This window comes from Erpetoichthys calabaricus, chromosome 11, assembly GCF_900747795.2.
Source record: "Erpetoichthys calabaricus chromosome 11, fErpCal1.3, whole genome shotgun sequence".
NCBI lineage: Eukaryota > Metazoa > Chordata > Cladistia > Polypteriformes > Polypteridae > Erpetoichthys > Erpetoichthys calabaricus.
In genome coordinates this window covers 63829341-63844033 of record NC_041404.2, presented here as the reverse complement: position 1 = coordinate 63844033, position 14693 = coordinate 63829341, and the positions used below count along the sequence as shown (strand labels likewise).

The 14693-nt window shown below is 37.3% G+C and overlaps 1 protein-coding gene across 1 annotated transcript in view; it reads right to left on the bottom strand.

Annotated features, from left to right (window-relative positions):
* LOC114661316 (proton-coupled amino acid transporter 1-like) overlaps positions 1 to 14693 on the bottom strand; it is an 84261-nt gene that overhangs the window by 11396 nt on the left and 58172 nt on the right. The window contains exon 9 of the mRNA XM_051934301.1: positions 9938 to 10107. Within this exon, the coding sequence (XP_051790261.1) occupies positions 9938 to 10107 (170 nt within the window). The remainder of the gene's footprint in view (positions 1 to 9937; positions 10108 to 14693) is intronic.

Below are 14693 nucleotides of genomic sequence, written 5' to 3'. Positions count from 1 at the left end.
TAGTGTTTGTTTGTATTTGTATTTACAGTTTCACACCATTTTTGTAATTAAACATTCTCTACATCACTTCGTGGTTCCGGGAATTATTGCATGAAGGTGTTTAGCTTGCTGGATAATTGAACAGGAGATTCAGTGAGGCCAGTACAGTTACTCTCCACATGAAGATTTGCATTCAAGAAATGCTTATCATTCATTTACTAAGATTTAGACAGAAACAGAAAATGGGAGGTGTACAAAGTGACACTCAAGTTGGTAGGCAGTCTTTCATGGCAACCAAGGAGAAATACAAGTTAGGAGGGAAAGTTGTGTGCTAAAAATTGTCAGTGTTATTATGCTTAGGTTCTCCCACACTGGTTTTGTTGCTCCCAGGTTTGTCTACAAAACTCTGTTGATCTCAATTTGTATTTGAAAATCCAAATTTTTGCACTTATTTTCAGTTTTCTATCTCTGCATTTATGTTATATCAGACACTTTGTACTTTGTTACTTCAATGATCTCTGGTGTCTGGTAGTTTGTACTGGTAACTATAACAACAGGGGCAAGCGCTACTGTTGTGTTAGAGAACCCTTCATAGATAGCAGCTCAGCAAGCCTTTGGGCTTAGAGTTCTTCTTTACTGCAGCTGCAGACATCATATGTATTCTACAGGCCCAAGTTTAATCCCCACATCCCTGCAATACTTCTTAAATATGAATGATGTTTAAATCAATTCTGTAATCTTCCATTGTCTTGTACTATATTATTATGTGCTCTATAAAATGAACTGTGGTGTGGTTTGCCATGAATTATCAATACTACACAATTAATAATTTATGTATTACTGTCCATCATTTTGTAACAGCAACAAGCTTTTCTATCTCAGACCAAAACTACAGCAATTTGTATGAGCACATACTAAAATACATTGCCCTGTTCAAAGAAAATTGTGTTTACAGGATTTTGACAAAAGACAAACATATAACAAAATGTGTACCTATTGAAGTAAAAATATAATGAATTGTTAAGTGTAATTTGTCATATATCAGGGATGTATAGTACTTCATGTTCTGATTACTGTAAGTGCAGGAGGTAACATATGGAAAACAGGAAAGGAGAGATGAACTGTAATTGCGATAATATTCTTGGTGGTTACAAATTCGTTTATGCTCTTTCTCTCACTCTTGTCTGTATGTGATTAGACTGATCTTTGTATAATTATGCTATTTTTATATATAACATTTACTAATAAAAAAGCTAGCAATTTCAGTGAGATATTTTCAAAAAAAAAAATATATATTTTTAAAAAAATAAATATTTAAAAATAGTATATAGCTACCTGTTTTTATTAATGATTGAGTACAAATATTTATGGATAACTGAAAAAAAAAATTAAAATCAATATATTTAAAATATATTATTGTTCAAATGAATCCATGCCAAAAGCAGCAAAAAAAAAATTCTACAAAAATGGTGACATTTTGGAACAACCACATACTAACATTTAGGTATATGAAGACAAAAAAAAAAACAGTGGGCTTAAGAAGTGGGTGAAGGAATTCAGGGAAGCAAGAACCAGAAAATGGCCAGCATTTGTTCTGCAGCAATCAACACCCAACAACCCACCCAAAACAGGCACTCCTGTCTTTGTAACATATGTGCGTGTACAGTAATCCCTCCTCCATCGCGGGGGTTGCGTTCCAGAGCCACCCGCGAAATAAGAAAATCCGCGAAGTAGACACCATATGTTTATATGGTTATTTTTATATTGTCATGCTTGGGTCACAGATTTGCGCAGAAACACAGGAGGTTGTAGAGAGACAGGAACGTTATTCAAACACTGCAAACAAACATTTGTCTCTTTTTCAAAAGTTTAAACTGTGCTCCATGACAAGACAGAGATGACAGTTCCGTCTCACAATTAAAAGAATGCAAACATATCTTCCTCTTCAAAGGAGTCAGGAGCAGAGACTGTCATAAAGGCAGAGGAAAATCAATAGGGCTGTTTGGCTTTTAAGTATGCGAAGCACCGCGGCACAAAGCTGTTGAAGGCGGCAGCTCACATCCCCTCTGTCAAGAGCACAGAAAGAGAGAGAGAGACAGAGAAAAACAAGCAAGCAAAAATCAATACGTGCCCTTCGAGCTTTTAAGTATGCGAAGCACCGTGCAGCATGTTGTTTCAGGAAGCAGCTGCACAAAAGATAGCAACGTGAAGATAATCTTTCAGCATTTTTAGACTAGCGTCCGTATCGTCTAGGTGTGCGAACAGCCCCCCTGCTCAATCCCCCTACATCAGGATCAGAGAAAGTCAGCACAAGAGAAAGAGAAATGTAAGCTGGGTAGCTTCTCAGCCATCTGCCAATAGCGTCCCTTGTATGAAATCAACTGGGCAAACCAACTGAGGAAGCAAGTACCAGAAGTAAAAAGACCCATTGTCCGCAGAAACCCGCGAAGCAGCGAAAAATCCGCGATATATATTTAAATATGCTTACATATAAAATCCGCGATGGAGTGAAGCCGCGAAAGGCGAAGCGCGATACAGCAAGGGATTACTGTATTTATGTGTTTTGCAGAAGTGGGTTTCATTTGCTCATTAGACCAAATCTCTGCTCTTACATGAACACTTATTTTGATAAAGGCAGGACAAAACAAATGAATAATCAATCCGCTAAATACATGCAACAGCAAAGATTCATTTTTTTTAATAAACATAAAATGTTTTGTAAACTTTGCAATAGTAGTGGTCCAAAAATGTTTCTTAAAACAGACTTAAAAAGGAAGGAGATATATAAGGAATAACGAGTGGTTGGTATATTTATAAAAAGTGTTACAAATATAAATTTTGAATCCATGAATTAATTTTGCGGAGTGGAACTGGCTGCTTCCCATTGACATTACAACTGTTATGTATAAAGCTTTCCACCCCTTTAGAATTCTTTTTCCTAAACCACTGAGGCTTTTGCTATGAAGTCTTACAAAACTGATCTCTAGATTGTGTTCTACAAACAATATGAAGCAAATCTCCACACATGCCAGCATCGCACAGGCACCAATATTTTATGATTAGTGTTGCAGAGTTATACAGCATGTTATAATAAAGATTTATTTTAAAAGAGAAGAACAAAACAAGTCTTTTCATATGTTTACTTCTACTTAGGCTAACTGTTCTCAAGTAAACAATTCACTTTTATATTTACCTAAAAATAGAACCTCCGCCTCAGATCATTGCCCAGGAATCATTAACAGACAACTTAACAGAAGCACAATGCAAAGTATCTGTTAAAAGTTATCCGCAGAATGCTTATCTAAACAGAGGGTTAAGACAATGGCAATTTAACTACCAATAAGGTTCAGACAAAAAATTAACAGAATAGTACCTGAAACACAAATATTGGTGTTAGCAAATAAATAATGTAATAGGGTCTGCTGTGGCTCAAACAACTATTCTAGTACACCCTGCAGGCTCATGTCCACAAATCACATGGCTGTTGAATTACAAGAATGTGAGGACTGATTCAGTCCTACAGTACTAGACCTTAATGATGGAAAATAGTTTTGCAGATGTAGAATATTGGTTGTCTGTCACAGAAGGAGCCACACTCTTTACTAAGGAATAAAAATACATACTCTGGAATCAGGCATTTTGATGAAAAATGGTTTCAATTCAAATCTGGACCTTTGTGAAGTTAAACATCCCAGTTAGGCTCATACATACTGTACTTAGTCTCATGGCTGGGTTGTGAGCAGCTCAAATTAGGGCAGGTGGATAGTTACAGAGAGAATACTATACATACCTAACATAATTTTAGAGTATTTAGCAGTCTTCTAGAAAATTACAGGCATTACTAAAATGGGTAAAGCCTTTTGACCATGTAATCATACTAGATTATTTCACTTCTCATCGAGGAATGACATATTGCAGTTATCTGGAAAGGAATTATTGGGAGAAAAACTCTCTCTAATATGAATCCAAATAAAGAACTCTTATTTAATTGTTATGCTAGTGCGTTTAACACATAGAATATTCAAAAACAAAAGGTAGGAACTGATTGAACCCGTTTACAGCGTGTGTCAAAAATCAGGAATCAGCTTTATACATCATTTTCTAAACCATGTCCATATGTTCTGGATACCAAGTTCAGGACAAAATGAGCTGCCTAGTTATCAGTTAGTCACCACTATTCAGTGAATCAGCCGAGATGGCTCCAATTTCTGGTGGTTAGTGGACTGATACCATAGGAGTAATAAGGGTTTTACAGGGAATGCATTGAAGACCTCTGCGTTCAGGATAAGTACAACTCCAGAAGAGTCAGGGGCACAGTCGCATATCTGACTGACACGGAACACATCATCTCTCTCTGGAGCCACAATAAAGAAAACGATATTAAAATGCATAAAATTAAATTCTTTAATAGAAAACAAAGGTGTGAGCTAAATAGGGATTGTGTGGAGCTGAATAAAACTTAAGACACAAAGATTCTGGTGTAAGTGCCTTTAACTAAATGTGACTGGACATTTATTGCAAAATGGTTGAAGGCATCAAATGCTGTAATGGTTGCTAAGGAGGCTATCAAACAGAAGACTCAAAAAAGGACAGTTTCTAAATCAGTATGATTCTTGAATTTGAAATTTCACATCACAGATTATGCAGGTTCTAGAGTTCACGTGACTGCATCTTCTGGTATTACAGCTAATACATTTCTTTGATGCTTACAAAAATTCTGTTGTACAATATTTGACTTTTGCTTGTACAAGCCGAGTATACACATATATGTATTTGTTCATTAATTTAAAAAAAAATCAAACGGGAAGCCTCTACCTGACAAAATGCTATGACAGTTTCCTGAAGTGAATGCCCAATTTGAAAGCAGTTTAGTAAAGACACTAAGAACGACTTTTTAGCTGACCTCAAGAGTTTTAAAATCTCAGGTAGGGCAGGTGTGACAATGACAGGATTGCTTCATTCATATAGCTTTTTAAGGACTGCAATACACTATATACCTTTTTTGACACCCACTGAATGCTGAACCTAATTGGAAAGGGATCTCTCTTTGAACTGCCTTTCCCAAGGTTTTTTCCATTTTTATCCTTACAAGGGTTTTTTTGGGAGTTTTTCCTTGTCTTCTTTGAGATTCAAGGCTGGGGGACTGTAAAGAGGCAGGGCCTATTAAAGCCCATTGCAACACTTCTTGTGTGATTTTGGGCTATACAAAAATAAACTGTATTGTTTTGTTTTGTATTGTACTAGTAAGATATGTTGCCTTTGCATAAAAAAATGGCATTAGCATGTTTTTAATAAAGTCCAAGGTGACCAGTATATTGTATGCAGAAGAATTAAGCTGTTTGTACAAAAACAATAATGAACAAGCAGGTGCACTATGATCAAACTACTAATCTTACAGATATACTTCATATATTAATTTTATACTTCATATTTACTACTAATAATAAAAAATGTAAAGTTTATTTTTTAGGTATTTTGAAGTTTCACAGTTTCATTTTTGATGCAACAAGCACATCATCTTATCAGTGACAAGCACAGAAGAGTGGAATATTGCGGGCAGGAACCTCCTGCTGTGAGCTAAGAGCTGTCAAATCAAATATACAGTCATGGATTAATTCTTACTTGCAGGAACGTAAATGCTTGCTGGGTAAACCTTTAAATGCAGCACTCTGTACTCAGGTCAGTTGTGTCAGGAATCTTGTAATCAAAGGAAATGGTGAATATTGTGGAAAAAAAAAATCTATATTCTTTGCAAGAAGTGCCTTTTTAAAGCTCTTAAGTATCTTGTCAGTCAGCCATAGAGGTTTCAATACTTAAAGGGTCGAAACATGAGACTGGTATTTGGCTTAGAAATGTGCTTCCATACTAACAGAAATAAATGGATTTTCATATTTTTTTTATTAAGGTTGTAAAGCCTTATTAGACAAACGCAGGAAAATGTTAATATTATCCTAATATCCATTAAGCAATAAAGTGTAAAAACATCATCATATTAACTCATCAAGAAATATTTACTGTATTTCAATGACGAATATATCAATAATCCATTAAATGTTTTTTTTTTTTTTACTCAGAACTTGTTAAAATTACTAAAGCATTTGTAGATTGTGAATGTTTACATGGAGTATACATCTAAATCTAATAAACCATGATGGTTTTGTTCTGATTTCCAGATGTCTGTTAAAAAAAGATCAGCGAGTTTTCATGCTGTATTTAAAGGAAAACATAATACCATTATTTTAACGTAATGTTTTTTTTTTACACTGAGCCAGTAATAAACATTAAGGAATACAAAAGCTTACAAAAGAAAACAAAATCAAGCTACCCTGCAGATGAAGAACAAAATAATTTTTTGTACATGAAATATATCTTTTTCAGTTCATGTAATGTTCTGAAAGGAAAAAAAACACACCTTATTTACTGTACAATTTGCTTCCTAAAATAAATGGTCTCTTTATAAATAAATAGATAAAAAAAAACTCTCATTGCCCATGATTGATCAGTTCCTTAGACCAATTTGAAGTCTTCTTTAGAATAGATTTGCTTGGCTCTTTTATTACACACAAGAAGTGTGCGTCATTCCCACGTGCAAAGAGTGATGTACTGTATATTGATTAGCTGCACGTAGCATCAACAGGGATAAACAGACCTTCAGTACAGAGAACATGAAAATCTTGAAGGTGTAAAATCTGCAGTGCTTGAAAATTATTTAAAGACTTGTTACCAATTTATACATCATTAGGAATGACCTTCCCCCAAACCCTAAAATCAATCACATTTTATAAGTAACTTTTACATGTCTGACCAACATTTTGACTTTGATCAACATAAAAACTCAGTTAAAACTATAAATAAATTCTACAGATGCTACAAAATAAGTAAACTGAACCAATTCTTAAAATACTCAAATGGCATATACAGTTAAGTCCGCAGCTGAAAACTGGAGTCCCAGCCATCTTGCAGTAGTCTGAGAAATATTGCAGTGTCCACTTAGGCAAAGTTGGTAGATTTCATTTTTAAGATTTAAGGTACAATTCAATGATGTAACACAAAAAGACTCAAAAATATTTTAGCTGGCAACATACATAACGGAAAGATTTACAAACCTTGAACATAACCATTTTATTTATTAACCATTTTATTTTATTTAAATTGCAAAAAAACACAGAACCACTTTAGACTGAAAATATTGAAAAATATACACTCTCAGAGTTTAGCTGCAAAATGTTGGTTTGTGCACTTTCCTAAACCCTTAAAATTATCTGAGACTTAGGGGCCTCATTTGTTTATTTGGAAAACGTAGCAGTCAGAAGTAAAATGGTACTTCCACCTGCAGCTAATGTCACTTCAGTACGGGAGCAATTCGCCATGCTAGTGTTTAGATCCAACAGTGCTGTGGTGACAGTGTATGTGCCCAAACCTTACACCAGCTGTTACTTATGGTGCCAAGCAGAGTTGCGTTGTGGTGTATTAGCCAGTGAAAGCGCTGTGAAGAAGCTGTCTGTTGCTACGGTCCTGCTTTTGTCCAGTCTGATAGTGGCCACGGGACATTGTACCTTTGATTGTCGGTACAACAAACAGTTCTGAGCAGACATCAGCCACAGCGCTACTCTTGTAAAAAGAATGGAGATAAATGCCATCAATTCAAAGAGGGAGAGGCAAGTTCGTTGTACCACGTGAACGTTACTGAGAGAATAAATCTGTAACTTTTACAAGTAGCCAAAATTTACACCGGTTGTTACAGACTCAAATCAAATGTATGTTTTTATCATATTGTAGAAATAATAGTAGTAGCTCACTACTCAAAACATGGAGCAACCAGTCTCGAACCTGGGACCTTGGGGTTATAAGGCCGCAGTTCTTACCTCTGCATCATTGAAGAATACATGTAAATTCACTGTTGATTGACATTTGAGCTTGAATTTTTAACTCATTGACAGCCACATGTAAATTGATTGCTTTTTTTTTCTGGTTATATTCTTGAATAAAATCACGTTTATTTGACATTTGGACTAAAGTCTTCACACATTATACACTTCTCGTCAATATTAATATAACATGGAAAATGTTTCTGCTTTAGGTATGTGTTCAGCATTTATTGCATTTCCTTTCATCCTACACTTACCCAGATCTTTGTAGATATGGAACACACATGAAATGCATGTATTCCAAATAAAGATATACTGTATTATTTACTTTATACAACTCCAGGCACCACGCCTCACACGCAAGTAAGGAGCCTTGGCTTGAGCTGGGAGAACTTTTTACCTGCGGCCTGAGCTCCGTCAAGGCAGGGGATGGGAAAGCAGTCTGCTTGTGCTGATTAACGCATTTACAAAACAAAAGACGCTTATGGTAGAGGTGCGAACGGATTTAAGGTGGGCCAGGATTACAAGTTTTTTCGTAGGCTTCAGGAATTCTAGTGTTAACCAAAAGAATATTTAGTACAGGATTTTATGATTTCAGCAGGATTTGTTTTACCTCTACTTAAGACATGGAGAAGATCTGAAAATTGTGCATGAAACTGAGAGGAGTCATAATTAGTTACTTAAAAGAGCCTAATCCTAACCAGTCATTTCACTTCTGAGTTGGCGGATTCTTCAACACAAGAGCTCCAAATTAAGAGGCACATCAAATACCTTTGTTTCACATTGTGACCATTTGGCTTTTAATCTATGGAACTTTGACTAAATTATATTACTGATAATTTCACATTTTGATTTTATTAAGCACCATATTTAAAAATTAATACTTTTTAAAATCATGAGTGTTCCCTATTATTAACTCTGAACTATCCAATAATGCTATAGTCAAACTAAAATTCTAAACCAATGCTACTAAAATTGTCAATACCATTTTGTATAAAAGTTTTTTCAAGAAAGTCTTCAAATTCCACCATTTCAGGTTTTAAAAAGCATCCCTTATTTACATAGCTAACAATAGTAACCCTTTCAAAGATTGCACTGAGAATCTAATCAAGTACTGTATCGCATTAGTAAAACGGCAGTCTTTTGGAATCATGTAACTGACAAAAACATATTAGATCTTCCTGTGACACTTGAAAACATCCATCTTAAATAGATGCAATGCAGATATTAACCTTTATCACTAGAATAAGAAGTCATCTGCCACATTTATTTCACCTTATTTGTAGAAATGTCACAATTGACAGCAGCATTTGCCCTGGAATTTTAGATATGAATAAAACCAAATATACACCTAGAACTATCTGCACAATACAAAAAGAGTTAAGCATGAAATCTGTCAAACAATCATTATTGCTTGACAAAGTCTCAATTAACATAGATTTACAGATCTGTAGCATTCAAGGTTATAGCAGCCTTATACAAAGAAAAGAACAGAGAAACAAAAATCAATTGTAAAAAAAATTGGCATGGCATTACCAGACTACTGCGTTATGAATATTTGTACTCTCAGACAATAGAAGAAGTAGACGTTAACGGAAATGTACCTTCTTTGTTAGCCTTGCTTTGTGCTACCATCAATTTACTAACATACCAGGAGTGCACCACCCATTAAAAAAAAATGTAGCCATTGTTGTTCTCTGCAACTCCATTGAAAGATAATCTAATGAGGCATCCCCCCTTAACTTATACTGTATTTAATTGATGCAAACTATTTGGTGTTTGGCCCATCAGAGATCTTTATATAAAGGTGAAGTATTTGCAATCTTTAATTACCTAGGTCTTAAAAATGGAATTTCTTGAATATGTTTTTTCTACTTATTAGTGTAAAGGTTTCCTACCCAGCTTCCCTAATCTTCCATCAGCAACCACATTTGAATATACAGTATATTGGCTACTAATTAGGAGAATGTTAGCAGTATTTTGCGACTGAATTGCACATGCTAATTATCTATTTGTATTTCCTTTCAATCCAAATATTATATAATTACCCAAATACGAACATCAGAATTATTTTTTTGTTTTTTACTTACAAGTCAGGATTACTAAACCAGTACGGCATAGCAGGTCAACAGCCAGCATCCATCTTTCCGATACACGGGAAACTGCCAGAGGGACCAGTATTTCAGCAGGAACATAAAACTGTACAGCATAGGTAATGAAAATCCCGAATGAGTAGAGAAGCTTCACTGCCTGATAAAGCCTGAAATAAACAAATATAAAAAAGAAAATTACCTAGCTTTTAAAGGACATATAACAGTTTTAAAAGCTTTTTTTTTGTTCTTTATTTCATCTTATACAATTTCTTGTATTAGGAATTTATTAGTTTTCGCATACCCCTTGGGGTCAGAGCGCAGGGTCAGCCATTGTACAGCGCCCCTGGAGCAATTACAGGTTAAGGGTCTTGCTCAAGGGCCCAGCAGAGTAGGATCTCATTTGGCAGTGACGGGGATTCGAACCGGCAACCTTCTGGATACCAGCACAGATCCTTAGCCTCAGAGCCACCACTCCGCCCCCAAGCTTAGTAGTTTCTGCAAAAAAACATCTCGCTACTAAAAAATTAATAAAATCCAAATGTGAGAATATATAATTTCACTGTCCATATACATTCCCCAGTGAAAGTTGTGGTGGCAAAGTATCAAGCAACTTTTACCAGGTTCTCAAACAATTCCAGGACATTCACATGCCAGGTGTGACATAAAATTCCTCCTGCGACTCTATAATGTCTACCCCAAAGGTTCTACTCTAATGTCCTATTGACGATTTCCTCACCCTGTCAGGAAGGGTTAGTCCAGTAGTCATGCATAGGAACCTCATTTCCATGACATGTACTCACAAATTCATTTTCTGGTCACTTTTCAGAGCTTGTGACCACCGATTAGGGTGGGAGAGTAAACAGCAGTAAATTAAAAGATTTACTAAAGAACAGAGTCCCCAGTTAAGTACCATGGTCTGGAACAATTTCCATAAAGTTAGTGCCATTGAACCAGTTCATTCTGTCAATGTCATGGTCAAATCTACTGTCACTTGTAACTAGACTTCATTTTACTTGACATTTCATAATTAGAGGCAATAATTCTCATTCCAACTATATCAGCAGTAAACAATTTTGTTCTTATATTGTTAATGTAGTATGCCAGGCTTTTATGTTGAAGTGTTCTTCGTCAGAATCGCTTGAAATGGAAACCAAAAAATTATTTAATTTTAAAATTAGTGGAAACAGAAAGAAAAGGATGAGAATGGAGAGCAGCAGGTAGTCAGTCCTGCTTCAGCTTCTATACAAAAGATAGAGAAGCAAGCATTTCCTCTCTAGATTGCTTTCTGTTACTGTTACACACTCCTGTAAGAAGAAGGAATAGTCATGTGCCACAAAAAGACAAGATGACTTCCAGTTAGCACACAACACAGATAACTCCAGAAGGTTTGCATCAATATGCATGAGAGACAGGGAGTAGAGGATCTGCCTTGTTTTTGAAAAAATATAAATCTGAGACTCAGTATGACCATTGTTACATTTCTGTAACAAGCTGTATTTTTTTATCATGCCAAAATAGAAGATAATTGTTCTATAATTAAAAAGGATCCTCTATCCCAGAGAATGTCCTGCACTCAAAGTTTTTTTTTTTAAATTCTTTTAAGATGATGGAAGATTGCATCTTTACTAATGAAAAGTGGATTTGAATTACAGCTTTCCCAATGTTTGTGAAGAGTCTGCATGTTCTCACTGTGTGGAGTATTCCCACCCCCCTCCCAGCCCTGTCATATGACAGTGTGGGTCAGCTCCTTGCTCCTTCTTCCATAATGGGAGCCTCTTGAACTTGATACCATCAATAATGTAACAGAGATGAGCTGAGCTGAGGAGGACAAAACACACCCAGCAAGGGGATGGTTAAAAGGGTTTTTATATTAAAAAAAAAAAAAAACAACACAACAACAAATCCAAATACTGTGGAACCTCGGTAAACGTACAAATCGGTTTGCGACCAAAAAGTTTGCCAAACTTTTGCCTCGGTTCACGACCACACACTCGGTATACGAACAAGCCAGTTTCCCTTTCGGTTTGTACATGTTCAGTCTCTCCCTGTGCATTTCCTGTGCAGCGAGCAAGAGAGAGAGCGCGCGAGACACACACACACACACGCGCACACACGCGCACACACACACACACACACACACGCACAGAGGCAGTGCGAGAGAGAGAGACAGACGCACACACACAGGCAGCGCGAGAGAGAGAGCCGCACACACACAGGCAGAAAGAGAGAGAGACAGACGCACACACACAGGCAGCGCGAGAGAGAGAGCTGGATGCATAAGGTAGAAAGGCAGTTAAAGAATGCACTGTGCTTGATTTTGTTTTCACTTCTGTAACAGGCAGCGCGAGAGAGAGAGCTGGATGCATAAGGTAGAAAGGCAGTTAAAGAATGCACTGTGCTTGATTTTGTTTTCACTTCTGTTTACAGCGATTGGTTCGTAGCGTGCATTGTTGCAATATTACTTTTCTTGGTGGTTTATTAAATTACGGATTTTTTCAAATGTTCATTTTTTCCCTGTGCTTAAAACTCATTAAAAAAAAAAAGTGTTTTTAGCCAGCGGTTGGTAGCGCTATAGCACGAACTATTGCAGTGTTAGTTTCCTCTGTTGTTCAAGGTTTTCTCAGTGTTATTCAATGTTTTTACATTTAGTTTACTATTACGCTGTGCATTCTATGGTTTAATTAACTATATTTGTGCTTAAAAACTTAAAAAAATATATATATCTACATACAGTTCGTATGGTCTGGAATGGATTAATTGTATTTACATACAATCCTATGGGGGAAATTACTTCGGGTCACGACCAAATCGGTTTACGACCAGAGTTTTGGAACGAATTATGGTCATGAACTGAGGTTCCACTGTAGTGTCCAAAGTGCAGTGCAAAAGTAAATTCAGTAAATAAATACTCCGTAAAATCAAAGTGCTGGTGGAGGTTAAAATCAATATATAATCCAATAAAAACGAGATTAAAATATTGGCAGGAGTCTTCTTTAAATTCTCATCCAGGTGCTTCTTTCTTAAAACTGGCACCTCTCTGGCTTATCCTTCCTGGGACTTGCAGCACAGACAGACATCCACCAACAGGCGCAGACATCCATTAAACCTAGCCTGTGTACCTGCCATCTGATCCACGGCATTCCACGAGGAGCCAGCGGACCCTGCTACCACGCCCACTGCTACCAATCCAGGCTCCACCCAGTGAGAGGACTCACAAGAGCGTAGCGATCACTCCTGCTCCTGGCTGCTCAGCAGGAGTGATTCTCATGCACCCTCCTGAGCGCTGGCATCATGCGGTCTCCTGGGGCACCATCCCCACCCACCTATTTCTCTGAATAAGTGCCGGCTTACTCCCGCTCCTGTCTTTCTCACTGTCCTTTAACCTCCGCTCTCTTTTTCAGTCTCTTTTCTCTTCCTTGCACTCCCCTTTATAGGCTGGGACAGCAGTTTCAGGTGCGGTTGGATGATTGCCTTATCATCAGCCCGGTGCGGTAATCAGACTGCCCGCACATGCCATCAAGGAGTCTTCCTAGCAGATCGCTTGCACCTGCTCCCACTCTCCAGCACAAGCACGCTCATTATTTATTGATTCAAACTGCCACTCTGAGCCATGGACCCACTATACCACAAGGTACTGTTGTTTTCCTCCCATATTCCAGAAATGGCTAACTACAATGACTGGTGAATTACAAATATATTGGTGTGAGTGAATATAGGTGTATGACCTGAGCCTTGTGTTCAGTGTTTCCTGGACAGGCTTTGCCCTCTCCCGGTAAAGTGAAGTGGATTACAAAAGACTGAAAAATTACAGTGAGTCTGTTCTTCATAAAATGCCTCAAAAGGTTAGGCAGGGGAGTACTGGGAGACTGAGAAAAAAATATGTAACAAGAGTCATATAAATCTCTGTTAATTATTAATTACCTAGGGTATCTTAAAAAATTAACCCAGTTTAACTTAAGTTTGATGACAATAATGAAGGTAAAAATTATTTGCTCTTCAAGAATCCCAATACTAAATTACACGCTTGATGCCCAGTATATAATTATGCAGTGAATGGTAACTTATGCTCTCTAAAATTAACAGAGAATTTATTTCTGTTTTAAAATCACAGATAAACGAGCTTCTTTATATAATATATACTGCATATAGGGTTTATATACACTATATACACATACATACATACATATATATATTGCAGCAGATATGCCCCTTGTCCACCTCTCGGACCCTCAGGTACCACTCCAAACACAGGGTAAAAGCACAAGACTTTTATTTTCTTCTTCTTGTACCGTGCACAAAGCACCCTCCACTCCACGCTCATATAAATACCACAATTCTCTCTCACAAACCAATCCTCCTCATCCAGATACTTCGCCCTCCTACCTCCCAGCTCAGCTTAAAGTACTGGGCTTCCCAGAGTCCTTTTATACACCCTGACGCGGAGGTGTTCCTGTCCAACAGTCCAGAGTTCCTTATTCCTTCCGGGTCAGGGTAAACAGTCCTTTTCATCAGTCCGGGAGCACGTCGTTTCTTCCTGTCATGTGACCATGACGTACTCCCGGGTTATAGGGCACATAAGAGCCCACGAGCCCTCCTACAGCGACGCCTGGTGGCCCCCAAGGCATCCAGCAGGGCTGTGTGTAGAAACTACAAAGTCCATGAGGCCCTACTGGAACTTGGGGCACGTTTATGCTGTCCGGAGAGATCCTCCTGGCGGCCTGGGGGTGAGGGCCGGAGTACGAAGCCGGCAATC